The sequence below is a fragment of the Gymnogyps californianus genome, chromosome Z, assembly GCF_018139145.2.
Source record: "Gymnogyps californianus isolate 813 chromosome Z, ASM1813914v2, whole genome shotgun sequence".
NCBI classification, from domain to species: domain Eukaryota; kingdom Metazoa; phylum Chordata; class Aves; order Accipitriformes; family Cathartidae; genus Gymnogyps; species Gymnogyps californianus.
In genome coordinates this window covers 38984158-39000813 of record NC_059500.1, presented here as the reverse complement: position 1 = coordinate 39000813, position 16656 = coordinate 38984158, and the positions used below count along the sequence as shown (strand labels likewise).

Below are 16656 nucleotides of genomic sequence, written 5' to 3'. Positions count from 1 at the left end.
GTCAGATACAATTAAACCAAGCATTAAAATTTTACTGCCAGGGTTCTTATAAAAGAAAAAGAGCCAAGGAAAAAACACACTGTTTGAGGAACAATTTTTAAAGCTTGTTCTTACTGGTAACAATCAACTAAGAAAGCAGTGGGCTTGTGTCCCCCACCTCTTTTTTTAAGCATACCATTTTCAATTTTACTTCTTGAATGAGGTCCACTGAAGGCAATGAATTTGTTTGGTATTATCCAGTTAAAATCTCCATTTTCTGCTCTCTGTCAAGAGAAAATGCTTGGTTTATCATTATCCCTGTATTTTCAGGCTTTTCCTTATTGTTTCAAAATACATGCTAGATAGAAGTGATGTACAATTTTTGCCAAAGGAAGTTATGTTAGTCGCCTGCTTTCCGTTCCACCGGGAGGATGCCAGATGCTCTCAACCTCACTTTTCTTGCCTGTATTCTCCTCTTTCTAAATTAGAGTTTTAGAACAACACAACTGATGCTCTTCAGATGAAGGGCAACTTCCAATTTTTAACTTTTTATAGGTTTCTAAATTATGACCTTGGCCTTATCTCTGTTCACAATTTAAATAACAATTTTTTAGATTCTAAGAACACTTAATTTTCTCTTTACAGATAACTGGCAGCTTTGCATTTCTGAGACTGCATATAGTCAAGAGTTGCAGTCCTTCATTGTGACATTTGTTTCCCATGCCCCAAAGTGATTTTTATAGGCTTGAAGTTTCCCAGCCCTGTTTCCTTCTTTACCTCAGAGAGTGTTATTGTATCTTTGCCATGTGTTCACAGATACATACTTTAATTGCTCTCCAGAATTCAGTTAGACTTGGACTTGTATGCCCTCGAGTTTCTCATCAAGACTGCTCAAGAATATGCATGACCTTTAAAAGGTGGCCAAATTCCCACTCCCCAATCAGCTTCCAGGGCTTTAATAATAATGGAAAAAAGTGTTTCTTTCCATTTTGGTTTCTGCTTCCCCCCCCATGTTTGTGGCTGACTATGCTTCAATCTGAATTTCAATGTCCTCTCTCTGACCACACACCTTTATTTAACAATCAAAGTTTAAAGAGACAAAACAGAAATGGAACCTAATACTACAAAAAAAATAGCACATATTATAAACAATGATCTTAGCATTAGTAACAGCAAACAAATCAGAAGATTGATACTGAACACTTACTTCATAATGCTCATATTCATTTACATCAAATGTATTGAAATCCAGGAAACCATATTGCAAAGCCTAAAATTCAGAACACAGATTTTAACAAAGACAACACCTTTTCAATGAGGACAGTTTATCACCCTTTTAGGTTACTGAAAGCCCCTTAATACCTATTCTACTCTTTCAGAGAGATTTCTTCATATATTTGAAAAAATACAGATCAATTCAGTCTTGGTTCAAAACAGATTTGTAAATTTTAATATAAGTGAAGTTAGACAAGCAAATCCACTCTTTTCTGTTTTCATTGAATCACTACAAAATTCCAGACTACAGAAGCATTCAGTCCTTTTATTACTGCCAGGTGTACAAAATAAAAAAGAGAAAAATAACTGGCAAAAATTATCTATTGAAATTATGAGTACATTCTAAAGTCTACATTCAAGGATTGCAAACATTTTTGTGCACGAATGCTATTCGCTCTCATTACGATGCTAGTATCTTCACTGATTTTAAATTGTTTGCAGACACACAGTCCTAAGCAGACACTAGTGTGGTCCCTGGTGTCCTGTAATTATCCACAACCATTATATTTAATACTGTATAAAAAATGTAAACATTTGGGTAACTGGCAGTTTACCCACTTGTTAAGTCAGGAAGCACAAACACAGATAATCTCATATCTCCAGATATTTAAAATACTACATTCTAATCTCCTCTTTCACTGCATAATCTTCCGTAGTTTTCCTTGCTGTTTACTGGTACTAAGAAGAATAGCAATTCACCACTTTTGGCGTACATGCAGCCAATGTCAAAACATCCAAAAAAGCTGAATCACAAATCTGCAAGAAGCTGGCTTAATCAGTAAAAACACCAGTATTTGGCAGAGATACCCATAATACAAAAGGCAGCAGTAGGGCGGAAAGCTGCAAAATTCCCCATGTCACTACTCATACAGACTAAAAAAAATGCATATAAATTCCCCTGTCCTTCAATGCCACGTTACTTCACCACTGTATTGCTATAAAACTCTAGATTATGATAATTTGTAGTTAAAAACCAAAAGCACCTGCCTCCTAACATTTGTTCTATTTGTATCACTAAAGCAAAACTTGAAGTCATTAGCACATGCTGCATATGCCTAAAAAGTATCACTAACCAATTCAAAACCACTTTCAAAGGCTACATTCAGCCTAAAATGTAACACTGCGGGGGCATATAATAAACCTATCGCAAAATTCTTAGGGATTAGAGTGTGAATTGCTGTCCTGAAAGGTGACATATATAAAACTCAGAATTCCCTCTTTAAAATCTTCACTAGTTGATTATATATGGTACCGGTCGACATCAATGGATGCTGTATCTAGAAGTTTTGTTACAATGCATAATACATAATAAGCTAGGTAACAATCAGAAAATCTGCTACTGCACAGCTCTAATTGGATCCTAGTTTCCTAAGCCGCCTTTTTCTGCTGGGCAATATTTACCTGACCTTTTGAAATACGAAAAATATTGTTTTACTGACCTTGTTTATTGCATGAAAACAGTCCAGCAATGTCAGATGAAAACTGCAAGTACCAAAGGAAGCATCCCTGTAAGACATGATAACCAAAACAGTAAAATTATCCCATTTTAATCCAAATGAAAGCAATTGAAGATCTTTCTCTAAAACACCTTTAAAAAATTGCTTCAAGTTAATTACCATTATAATGAAATAATTATGTCAAATGATTACTTCACTTCCCCCACCTTGCATCTTACAACAATAACAAAACATAAAATAAGTTATGTTAACAGATGATCCAAGAGTAAGATTACTCCAGGTATAGTTTTGGTAAAGCTGACATGTTCAATTTCTGACAGGAACATTGAAGCTGGCATGTTTCAGTGTTCACGTCAACAAAGAACAGACAACACAAACTCCTTGTGGCAAAAGCTAATGCCTAAATTAGTATCATATTCTAACATACACTCTTAGAACATTTTCTTCTGAAGTACACTTTCAAAAAAGTCACATTTTAATACACTGCAAATTTTTTCTTCAAACTCCATTTAAAAGAAAAAAGATGCTGCACACATGCATTCTATGTCTACGTGAACAGCATCTTCTTACTAAAACTGTCAAGATACACATTTGTGTAGATATATTAAAAGACTTTCCTTAAGATGCATAAAATAGCTTATGCTTAAACATGAGGAGAAACTGGTTTTCATTAAAACTCCTTCTTTCAACTACAATTTTTTAAATTCTGTTGATCCAAGAATGGCATATTCTTAGTATGTGACCATTATTAGATTCCATAAGCACTGCAGAGTAAGCATTCTACAGGCATACTATAGTCAAGTCAAAAAATAAATTTAAACTGAATCTACATCAAAGAATATTATGTCTTGGCAGAACACCTCCTTTTGAGACCATGCAGCCCTCATCAGCAGAGAATCATTAATGTTTCAAAAAAGTAAAAAGCACATCATGTTCAAATTTCAACTGAGAGGAGGAAGAACTTCTGAAGAACCTGGATGGCTGCCTCTACAATTTGTTTCCATCCTTTTCCTCTCTAATGAATCAGTGTGAAAGGTGGGGGAAAAAAAATCTGCAGGAGAAGGAAATAACAGAACCCCATTCAGGTAAAAGAGACGACAGGTAAAAGTGACATTGTAGTGGGTGTCTGTTAGGCCACCTGACCAGGAAGAACAAGTGGATCAGGCCCTCTACAGACAGATAGGAGCAGCCTCACATTGGGAGGCCCTGGTCTTCATGGGGAACTTGAACCACTCTGGTATCTGTTGGAGGGACAACACAGCAGGACTTAAGCAATTCAGGAAGTTCCTGCAATGAACTGGTAACAACTTCCTCCTCCAAGTGATGCGGAAGCCAATGAGGAACAGTGCTCTGCTGGACCTCATACTCACCAACAAGGAGGCGCTCACTGGGGATGTGAAAGTCAAAGGCAGCCTCGGATGCAGTGACTATGAGATGGTGGAGTTCAGGATCCTAAGGGCAGGGAGGAGGGTGGAAAGCAAGCTGACAACCCTGGACTTCAGGAGAGCAGACTTTGGCCTCTTCAAAGATCTGCTTGGAACAGTCTCATGGGATAAGGCCCTGGAGGGAAGAGGGGCCCAAGAAAGCTCGTTAATATTCAAGGATCAGCCCCTTCAAGCTTAACAGCAGTTCATCCTAATGAGTATGAAGTAGGCAAAAATGCTAGGAGGCCTGCATGGATGAACAAAGAACTCCTGGTCAAACTCAAACACAAAAAGGAAGCATACAGAGGGTGGAAGCAAGGACAGGTAACCTGGGAGGAATATACACATTGTCCAACCATCCAGGGATGAAGTTAGGAAAGTTAAAGCCCAAATGGAATTGAATCTGGCCAGGGACGTCAAAGAAAACATGAAGGGCTTCTACAAGTACACAGGTGACAAAAGGAAGACTAGGGAAGATGTGGGCCCATTGCTCAATGAGAGAGGGGACCGGGTTACACAGGACATGGAAAAGGCTGAGGTACTGAATGCCTTCTTTGCCTCAGTCTTTACTAGCAAGACCAGCCTTCACAAATACCAGGTCCCAGAACACAGGGGGAAAGGCTGGAGTAAGCAAGATGTACTCTTGGTGGAAGAGGACCAGGTCAGGGAATACTGCAAACGGTCCATGGGCCCTGATGGGATACACCCATGAATGCTGAGGGAGCTGGTTGATGTCATTGCAAGGCCACTCTCAATAATCTCTGATCGATCATGGCAACTGGGAGAAATGCCTGAAGACCGGAGGAAAGCAAATGTCACCCTCAACTTCAAAAAGGGCAAGAAGGAATCCCCAGGGAACCATAGGTCAGTCAGTGTCATCTCAATCCCCAAAGAGGTGATGGAGCAGCCAATCCTGCAAACCATTTCCAGGAATATTAAGGACAAGAAAATCATAAGGAGTAGTCAGCATGGATTCAACAAGGCAAAGTCATGCTTGACCAATCTGATAAACTTCTACAATGAAATCACTGGCCTGGTAGATGAGGGGAGAGCAGTGGATATTGTCTACCTGAACTTCAGTAAGGCCTTTGACATTGTCTCCATAAGATCCTCATAGACAAGCTAGTGATGTGTGGTCTAGTCGAGCAGACAAGGTGGACTGAAAACTGGCTGAACAGCTGGGCCCAAAGGGTTGTGGTCAGTGGCACAAAGTCTAGCTGAAGGTCAGGAACTAGCGGTGTACTCCAGGGGTCAATACTGCGTTTGATCCTGTTCAACATCTTCATTAATGATATGGATGAAGGGGCAGAGAGTTCCCTCAGCAGCTTCGCTGATGACACAAAACTGGGAGGAGTGGCTGATACACCAGAGGGTCATGCTGCCATCCAGAGGAACCTTGACAGGCTGGAGAAATGGGCTGACAGAAGCCTCATGAAGTTCAACAAGAAGTGTAAAGTCCTGCACCTGAGGAGGAACAACCCCAGGCACCAGTACAGGCTGCGGGCTGCCCAGCTGGAAAACAGCTTTGCAGAAAAGGACCTGGAGGTCCTGGTGAACACCAAGTTGAACATGAGTCAGCAATGTGCCCTGTGACAAAGGCTAATGGTATCCTGGACCGCATTAGACAAAGTATTGCCAGCAGGTCGAGGGCAGTGATCCTTCCCCTCTCCTCAGCACTTGTAAGGCCACATCTGAAGTACTGTGCCCAGTTCTGGGCTCCTCAGTGCAAGACAGGTATGGACATACTGGAGAGAGTCCAGCAGAGGGCCGCAAAGATGATTAAGGGACTGGAGCATCTCGTACAGAAGGAAAGGCTGAGAGAGCTGGAGCTGTTCAGCCTGGAGAAGAGAAGGCTCAGCGGGGACCTTATCAATGTATATAAATAACTGAAGGGAAGGTGCAAAGAAGACAGAGCCAGGCTCTTTTCAGTGGTGCTCAGTGACAGGACCAGAGACAATGGGCACAAACTGAAACACAGGAGGTTCCCTCTGAACATCAGGAACCATTTTTTCCACTCTGAGTGTGACTAAGCACTAGAACAGGTTGCCCCAAGAGACTGTGGAGTCTCCATCCTTGGAGACATTCAAAAGCCATCTGGACGTGGTCCTGGGCAACCAGCTTTAGGTGGCCCTGCTTGAGCACGTAGGTTGGACCAGATGACCTCCAGAGGTCCCTTCCAACCCCACTGTGATTCTGTAAGTGAAAAAAGAAATTCTTTGCATCCTGCTAACAAAAGTTTTTGTGTTGATAATGACCCTAAGTAGCAACTACCTGACTCATTTTTTATTATTCTACGGGAAGGTACTGTTTTTTGCAGAGATGAACAATATCTTAAAGGAACAGAGCCCAGACCAACATCTCAGTTCATCATTGATGTAATCTGAATTCCTCTGCACCAGGTTTAGCTGCACTAGTAACTCAAGAAAATGGTAAAGTTTGCAGACACTTCAGCAGACTGTATTCTTTACCCCAGAGGCTGGACATATCTTCAGAAGTCAGCTCTCAATAAGTCTTATTATATAACACATCTTTGCATTTCTTTCAGCAGTGCTGTTGAAGTGACAGTCTGGGAATTTGGGCAGGGTATATGACCTGAGTGAGAAGCTACTATCTCCATCACCCACATACACCGTTATGATATTTAGAAACAAACCTTACAGTCTTCCTAATGAGGACTTTTGTTCTTCTGGGAATATAAAAATGGAATTTAAAAGTAAGAAATGGTATGATGGAAGTATGCAAATAAAGAGAGGTGCTATTACACCATTATACTGTGGTGATGGCTGGGGGGAAGCAATAGAAATTCAAATCATCAAAAGCCCATCTCTTGGCAAGACAGCTAGAAAACACAAACAAGCAAGGACTGAATTAATCACCTTATAACAATATATTTGGACAGTAAACTGGCCATTCTTTTCTGCATATTGCAGCAGCCAATGGAACGTTAGTTTAGTCCAACTTTTAGAAACTCTTGTTTGGAAGAAATTAAGAAGTTGTTCCTCTGCACGACGGATGGACTTTATTTGGTACATTAAGCAGCACAGCATATACCACAAAGAGAAGTCGGTGGTCTGAAACAGCTAGGATTACATTCCTTCAGGGTCAAGCAACCATGAACCAAGGGTTTTACACATTTCCTCATTCGTAAAAAGAAATACTTTAAAGTTACACTACATCATATGAGGTTAGCTAGCCTTCTTTATGCACAAAACAGTATTTGTGGGTTGCTGCATATATTCGACAAGTGGGAAAAATGGAGTGCTAAAAGTATTACAAGCCATTTGTGATAAATGACAGATATTTTAATACAGTTAACTATCAACCACTGGCACAAAACCAGACTGCCAAGTGAGAAGCAATGTAGATCAAAAAGCTCAACAAGAGTGCATATGAAGCAGCGTGGCTCCTTCACCTTCTGTCAATACGCTTCAGTACCAGCTGCCAACACCCCTGTTCAGCAGTCTGCACTTAAAGCTCAGGCAGTGAATGTATCGCATGTTAAAACTTCAGCGAGCACCCACCCCAAATTAGTACTGATAAATGCTACATTCTTCTTCAAAATATCAAGGTACAGAAAGTTCTAACAACTTGTTACTTACCTGAAAGGAAGATATGAAATGCTTCCAGACAATATAAGCCTGTACACTTCTTCTGGGGATTCTCTCAGGTATATTATCTATTTTTGTGGAAAAAGACAGGAAAGAAAATAAAAAGATTAAGATTGATGTTAATAACTTCAAGTCGCTTGTTTACTAGAGAAGGCATAATTAATTATTACAGAGCTCAGAAGTGCTGGGAAAGAGTGGCATCAAGAACAAATGTATGCAAGTGTGCAACAATAAAACTAACATAAACAGTATAAAATACTGGTCCACCTAGAGGAATATATATTTTTACACAAAATTTATAGATTTGTGTGGGAGTCGTTTAACTACAGGCTACAGTGAAAGAGCTTCTCTCCATCTGGATTCTTCCATGCTTCCACTGCAACACTGCTGGACCAGTTTGCAGATTTTTTTTTTTTTTTTTAATTAAGCTTTTAAGATGTAAATCAAAGCACAAAACCCCACAGAGATATCAGCAAAGCTATGAATCATCTGGTCTACAAAACAGTGTGTACACTCAGCAGACAAGATTAAAACAGTAATTTGTGTATGTTTTGATTTTGCTACAGCAGTACATTTGCATTATTGCAAATCCTGTACTTCCTCCTTTGCACTGGTGAGGCAGTATCCAGTAACTAAATCCAGATGCCATCAAGGAAAAAAAAAAATCTGTAGCTTCAGAAGCAAAATCCTAAGAACAGAATGAAGTAACATACTTGAAGCAGTACGTATCAAACTTTCTACTGTCAAAAACACGCAGAAAAGAATTCACAAAGGACCAACTCACAACAAATATCCATACGGTCTTCCATCACGAGATGCCTGATCCCTCCTGGATAGCCTCTAACACTAAGGACTCCTTAAGGAATACCATAAACCTCCTCTTTTACGCAAATCATGTCTTCCAATACCATCAAACACCATCCCCAGCATGGCCAGGAGATAACAATTGTTAATAACAAGCTGTCATTAACAGGTCAATATTCGGTAATTTCAAGTTAATACTTTTTCTTTAAAACTGCATTAACTAAGCTTTAACACACTACAGAAAGTTATTTTTTTCATTAACTTTCAGTAAAATTATTTACATCTCTTATATTAATGACCTTTTTCCTTAGAGATTTTTTGAAAGTAAGAATCCCAATGGGTATTAATTAAACATTCCCCAAAAATCTAAGTGTGGCATTTTTGCTTTCTGTTGCTTTTGACATTTTTTTCTTTTAAAAGTTGCATTGCCTTTCAAATTTCTTTGATGCTGCTGCAAAGCCAGTTTGAACAAATGGCTTAATATACCTTCAACATCCTCTCTCCACACACACACACATATTCTTGTGAGAATGCGAGGCGGAACAAATGCTGCTAAAAAACCCCCACAAACCCAGCTTGAAATATATCCTAAACAGACAGCTAAAACATACATGGCAACAGGTGACCCCTTTCATTTTTCCTCTGATTCGATTACTGTGTTAAGTATTTTCTGAGCATTCTTCCTGTGCAATTAGCAAAACCAAAGGAAAAAAAAAGTCTTAAGTAGTTTAGTTAAGTAATGAAAACTGCATATTTTGTGTGTGTGTGTGCTTTCACTGGGGAGGGGTAAGTGACTTTTGCATTTATATTTGCAAGCATACACCCGGAATAGAAAAGAGACTTAAAAAGCCTCCAAAATGTCATTGAATAGCTGCTCCTCAGATGCCAGAGTTCACTTTCTACTCTGCAGGCATATTAATTGCCTGAATTGGATATAAAGGTTATGTTCCAAGAAATTCCAAGTTGTGTGCTTTGATACAGTCATACTTTGCATCTTGCAGCACAGTGAACACATATTGCTAGCAACCATATAAATCTAGCACTGCTTGCTTACCAGAAAGAGAGCCCTGCCCCAGAAAAACTTACAAACATTAATGTAATGGCATTAGCAAACAGAACGTAATTAAACAGCAGAAACAGAGTTTGTAGCCAGAAATGAGTCACCTGGAAAAAACGTGGGATTCAGTGCTGTAAGGCTGGGTAATATACAGAGAGTACTACTTGTACAACAGGCAAGCAGAAATGCAGCTAATACTAGCTAATCCTGTAAGCACATGTAGCTCAGAAAGGCCAAGGATTTCTCCCATATCTCAGCTGAGCTTTTACCCCACTGCAAGAAGATGGCATTTTTCAACGTGGACAAGCTACTAAACCAAAATAGGCAGTACTTCCTGTACAACTGAAGCAACATACAGTATATTCACTGAAGAAGGAAGCTCTTTGAGCTGGATTTCTCAGAATTTTCTGAAACAGAGATCCTGCTACACTTCAGCTGTGACACTACTACACACACAAGATACGACACGTGAACAGTTGCAGAGACAGCAGTTGATGAAATGGTCAGATGGTGTTCTCAGTGAAAAGTGGCTTACAAAAAAGAATTAGGTTAGTATGAGAATATCTGGACAGGTGCAATGGTGTGGAGTGTTTCAAAAGGGAAGAATGGCATTTAGTCTCTACACAGAACGGGAAAGACCATAAACAGACACTTACTTCACAAGGAAAATATCCTGGCAGTAACACAACACAAGAAGCTGTGACATTCAAAGTGGAGACAGGATCAGTTTCTGCCACAGCTTAAGACCATAAGAGAGCACCCAGCTGGAAATCTTGGATGCAAGCGAGGCAGGATGGAGGCTGAAAGTGGGTGAGCCTGGGTTCAGGTTGTGGGTGAACCAAATTCCAGATACAGAAACAGGTAAGACTGACGGAGTGAGGGAAGGAGCAGCAAAGCCCAGGGAAGCAACAGACATCTAGGCAGCAGAGGCCACATCTGCATTAGGAAGTAGTGTGCACCAGCAGAAATGCATCTGTAGACTGAGAGCCAGCACGGAAGATCTGACATCTGCATTATACACTTTCAGCACCTTTTAACCTTAACAGCTAGTCCTAGTCTGGTCCTGTGGACTGAACACCCATTACCTGTTGGGATTGCTCCTAGACTGCTCCGTGAAGTGAACCAAAATGCAGTGAGCAGGGTTTAAGGAAAGATTCACTTCAAAAACATACTCCTGACACAAACTGAAACTGTTATATAGTTATATATAACTGTATATAATACTGTTTCTGACCAGGAGGAGGCCACTAAAGCCTTAAAGATTAACAATTTCATTGGAATGATATGGGTGAACAAAGGACTAAGGAAAGCCAGTAAATGAGAAACTAAAAGTGATCAGATAGACCTGTAGTAGACAGAAGGGTTGAAAGAGAGAAGGCAGTAAGTGGAACTGAAGTTTCAGAAATGAAGAGAATGAAAATGTTCATCTGATGAATAGCAAAACAAAGATATATTTGTAAATTCATGAGGCATATACTGGGGGAAGGAGGGGAAATGGGAAAAGACATAACCTCCAGAAATCAACATATACAACAGCTGAAACCAGTTTGTCCAGATGCTGATTATAAGTTATGTTTCTGCTGTGCCTTCTAAGAAGACAGAAACTTTCACAAATAAAGTTGTTCTCTTAAGTTAATGCCGATAAAGCAACCAACAAGAAATACTATTAAAAAGATCAAAAATATTAAAATAAATTACAAGCAATGTTATTAACGGTTACTTAGCAGAAGCAGGCTTTTTCTGGGATAGTTTTTGTCCGTTCTTGTATACACAAATGGAGAAAACTCTATTAGAATTTTACATTGATTTCCCAAGGGGCTCCCTTCCTGCAGGTCAGGCAAATATTAAAAAAAAAAAAAAAAAGGCAGCTTTTTAAAAAACTTAGAAAATTCAGCAGACCTGAAATAAATCATCCACAAGTACAGGTGCATTGGTTTTAGAATTTTCCTACTATCATATGCAAGTGCAGATGGGTGTACATACACATCTACATACACACACACAAATACACACAGAAATCTCTTAAAATCCTTTACAAGTCTTTTACTTAAGTACCTTCCAGGAAAATTGTTACTATAAGGAACAGACATCTTTCAAGCCAAAATAACATACCGTTTTATCACACTATGTAATCACTTGTGTACCAACAATTTAGAAATTTGCTTTCTTTATGCATACAAAAAAATATCCTACTGAACTTCAAAATACAGCCAGAAATCTGCGATTAGCAGTTGAACCATTAACATTGCTCTAATCATCCTTTTCATTTAGGACATCTGTTTCTAATTAAGGGACTGCAGGCAGCTCTGTGAATGGTCAAGAACCATCCAAGCGCTGAGTACTGGGAAAGGTGCACTCAAGCACTGCTCCTGCCAACATCGCTATGTAGTCAAACAGCTGCTATAAGGTTCACTGAATGAAACAGAAGGGCTTGCAGGACTAGGCAACCCAGTCTTTATTTCTGAGCATTTAAAATCAACCATAGAATGAGAGTTCTTTTAGCAAGCTATGTTATTGTCTGATTCATATTAGTGTTTTCAAACCAGCCCTATTTTTTAAACAAAGGTTTCCTAGATTAGCGTTACAATCATGAAAACGGTATTCACAATAGGACGAAAAGTATTCCTGGTAGAAAAGGAAAGGAGGCTCTGGTTGAAAAAGGCATCTTAATCTTCAATACATGGGATTGTCAAGTGAAATAGTAATGCTGCATGCAAGACAAAACATGTTTGATAATAATCATCTATGACATAACTTGTTGCTTTTTCAGGAAAATTAAATGTTTCAATATGCTGTACTGTTAGAAACTATATCAACTCAAGTCTATAAATAGCACTTCAAATTCACGTCTATGATGTGCTTAGTGTAATCAAGTTTATCCACCTGCTCACCCTTAACTGCAAAGTCTACTTAAGGTTGCTACCTAAGTCACATGTTTTACCAACCATACTGACTTAAAAGCAAGAAAATAATGAGATGATTCATTTTAAACTGCTTACAAGCAAATTTCATGGGATACAACTATGTTCCAAAAATGTCACTCACCCAAAATAGCCTGAACTGCTGTAAACTGCAAATAATCACAACCCACCCATTCTGAACAAATACTAATAACTACTGTGTGTGACCAGACTCAAACACAAGCTCGCACACGTGTAATTTTACTATAACTTAAAAGTATTAAGTATTTCCTTAAAACCTCCATTGGATATACTAGTCAGTTAATACATTAAATTTTCTAGCAATATTCCTTAGAAGAAAAGGTTAAATATAGCAAAATTAAATTAGAAATACATTAGAATAAAAAGCTTCCTGTATGGATTTGTGGTGTACTGAAGAAATCCACATGTGGCCAACAGTCCCTTCATTAGCAGAAACATAGTCATTAAGTGGATAAAAGTTGCAGAGAGGAAATAACTGCCTGTCTCTGGCAACTCTCTTTGTTCATCATAAACAAAAGCAAGAAACATCCAATTACCTTTTAAACAGCGGAGGGGAGGTATAGAAAACCCTGGTAGCTGGGAACTGACTGGGCTGGGCACATCAGTACTTCACGACAGCTAAGAAGCAAGCTACTACTCTAGTGAGGGACCCCCAAAGAGCAACCTTTCTTCTTCTATGGAGACAAGCAGTCTGGTAAGAACATCATGAGGAAGAATCTAGTACAAACAGCAGGAAAAGCTGTCATCATGAAGACTAATCATGATTTCCCAAATATAATTCAGAGAAGGTAGCTTTTTAGAGGACACAAACACAGAGAACGCCAAAAAGACTCGAGGCAACTTTTGCTTAAATGAAAGGCCAGTACTTTGTCCATCTCGTCTCTGCCACTCACTTGTCAAACACAAGCACCTCTCACCAAAACTTAGCTAAGGGTAAACATGGTTTACCCACCTGCCATTTGAGCGCGGCCACAGTTACCCATTTACCACCACTCAGCCTGGACCACTAAACAAACAGGTTTGCCTGCTTTCCCATGGCTTAGACAGAGAGAATTCTGCAAACGCCACAGTAAGAACAGAGCAGTTCAACATCACACAGATGGGTACTAATTGCTTCTGCAACCTCCAGCTTCTACCCAGCATTAGGCCCACAGCTAGGAAGGACACTAACAAATTGAAAAGGCAAAAACACAGTACTACGGATCAGAACGGATGAAGGAAACGCTGCTTACCCTGAAGAAAGAAGATGAGAAAATAGACAAAGTACAGAGATGAGTCCTGGAGAAGGTGACCTGAATTACAGCAGTTCATGGGGCGGTACCCTCGGAGGGTCACCCTCCAAGTACATAATTAGTGCCAGGCCTGAGAAAAAAAACACTAAGTTAATGCAGCCAAGGAGAGAGGGGGGAGCTTGGGAATTGGGTGGACAGGGCACAGAGGGTACATTTTCTTTCTTAATATAGAAGGAGCAATGATGTAAGAAGCAGACTTTCCTCACCCACAGCCAAGTCCTGGCGAAATCAAGAGAAGCCACTGTAGAGATCAACTCAGAAGATCACTGCTGCTTTGGTAGAGTGGTAAGGCCTGAACAGTAGAGATAGCTTCCAAGGAAAAGCAATTTTTCTTTAAAAGGTGAAGAACAAAGGTTCCCCCCCCTCCCCCCTTCTTTCCCCTCGCTCCCTCTGCCCAAATAAAGTGTAAACATTGAACCCCAACACACCAAATTCTGACTACCCTTTGTGTGGCTGAACATGCCAAATTTATGCTAATCTACACAGAAGAACATTATTCCCATTACGCAGTATATAATCTGTAAAAATGAAACAAAATACAGAATTAAAATAGATGGAAGATGAACAATGAAGGGATTAAGATCTAAATTGTTAAGATTTACTCTAAAAAAATCATACTTTATTCTAAAACTACATATATAACAATGTATTTGAAAACTTGGTTCTTTTAAGGCCATGTTATACTGAAGAGCCCTGTAGCTTGAGTTAGGCTGTGCTGTCACATCAAAGTACACCTGGAAGGAAGCAGCAGATGCGGGAGGGGGGAGAAAGAAGTGTGTAGCCTGGAGAGTTCAGAAACTATCTCCACTGAAGAGGAAAGAAAGACAAGTTAGATGAAGGCAGGAGGGGGAACCATTAAAACACACCAACTGTGAAGAAAAGACTAGGAACAGACTTTGCTTTTAAACCAGAACACTAACAGCTGCCCTTACACTTCACCAGTTAATGAAGACTTTCATCATTGCCTTAGTAGTCAAAACGAGCATGTCCCCAAATGATATATATACACACATATATATTTAAACAACAGATGTTGAATGATAAGCCATGTTAATATATCCCAATTCTTTTAAGAAGAAGTTAAGTAATATTCTGTTTAAGAATACAAATTTAAGGTCAACAAGCCCTTAATATGACAGGCTCAGAAGTTGCTAGCACAAAAATATTGAACATTTTTGAGAACATACAAGTTCCAGAAGAGAACTAGTTATATACAGTTCATTATAGTTTTATAGTTAAAATGTGACTGTGTTTAAAAAAAAAAGAGAAAACCAGAAAGCACACACACTTCCTGTGTCTGTGCTATTCCTGAAAACCTGGCAGCCTGTTATTCCTAACAAGTAACCTAAAGCACCTGCATCTACAGAGAACCTTGCACCCAGAACTATGCTTAAGTTATCAAAGGCCTTACAACACACGCAGATAAGTACTATTTTCATGACAAACTCTGCAAAGGCTACTTTTCCTTCCTACTTCCTTGCTCTTCCCACCTGAACTCCTCCAACTGGATGCACTGCCATGCAGTTCCTCAACCTAAGGTAAACTGTTGAAATGGGAACGCACCATGAAGCTAAAAAACCAAAATCAAACAAGAAAACACATTCAACCCACAGAAAACAAAATACAGTGGCAATCTACCATTTACTGTAAGGGATCAGAAATTAATTGATGATATTCAGTTCAAGCAATGAAGAGCACTACCAACAGGACACGGTCTGATTAATGAAAATTACAGAAAAGCTTCTTAAAGTTTTGACCAATAGCTGGATGGATCCTTCTTCATCAAAAAGCAAAGCACTCTGAACTGAAGCAGTAGGTGGATGCTTAAGCCTACATATGTTTTAAATAAAGAAGGCCTCAATATATTTCCTTTCAATCAGGAAATATGCTTATAGACATATATTTATCATGCATTCTGAACAGATCCTATACCATTGCTTGCCCCGTAGAGAACAATCCAATTCTCCCTGCAGAAAGCAGGGATGAGTATGTTTGAACACTTCAGCAGTGAGTGCTGTAATTAAGCCTGCCTCTTCATGAAAGATCATCAAAGGGCACCAGGGGAAAAAAAGTAACTCTTTATTCTGTGACCTTCCTTCACTGGAATCCCTCCCACATCAATCTGTGAAGAAACTGTACCCTACTTTATAGAAAAAGCAGTACCAAAGCCGAAGTCTATTGCACTGGAAAGAAAATCAGCATCGAGCTAGAGCTACCTCACCATCTGGGACTTCTGATTATGCAAGACAGACACACCCCCATTCAAGGAGGGGACTGATACTCACATAGTGCTGCACTTTGCCATGGGTCTTTAAGGGAAACTGCTGAAACAGTCAATCTGTAAAATGCAATGACCTAAGCACAAGTCTCTGAACTCTGAAAATTACCAGTGGTTTTGACCAGCCTCTTTCTGCCATATGCCAGCTGTCTGCAACTAGCCCTCACACATGCATTGGCTAGTCAGTCATGATCTCGTGTCATACTTCAGCTGGATCTGTGTTAGCATCCCTTCTGTACTCTGCAGCTCCCACCTCCTTCACTGTGGTTCTCTGAAGCAAACACTGCCTACTCCTCTGTCCAACAGCCTCCATTTTTAATTACCATGCTTTGGACTGTCATAATCCATATATATTAATCCTAGAGCTTTATTCAAGTCTGTCCAAGCATTCCCCTTCAACTGCATGTTGTTATTGCAACATGGCAGGGCTACTGGATGATCAGAAATAAGATTTGTGTTAGGTTTTTTGTATACTTTCACACAGTCAACCACAGTATTTTCGTATTAGATTGTTTTGCCATTAGTTAGTTTTCCGTACCG

General features: G+C 39.6%; 1 protein-coding gene across 1 annotated transcript in view; it reads right to left on the bottom strand.

Annotated features, from left to right (window-relative positions):
- CDC14B (cell division cycle 14B) overlaps nucleotides 1–16656 on the bottom strand; it is a 47452-nt gene that overhangs the window by 18477 nt on the left and 12319 nt on the right. The window contains 4 exon segments of the mRNA XM_050913709.1: nucleotides 176–263; nucleotides 1187–1249; nucleotides 2694–2760; nucleotides 7735–7811. Of these exon segments, the coding sequence (XP_050769666.1) occupies nucleotides 176–263; nucleotides 1187–1249; nucleotides 2694–2760; nucleotides 7735–7811 (295 nt within the window).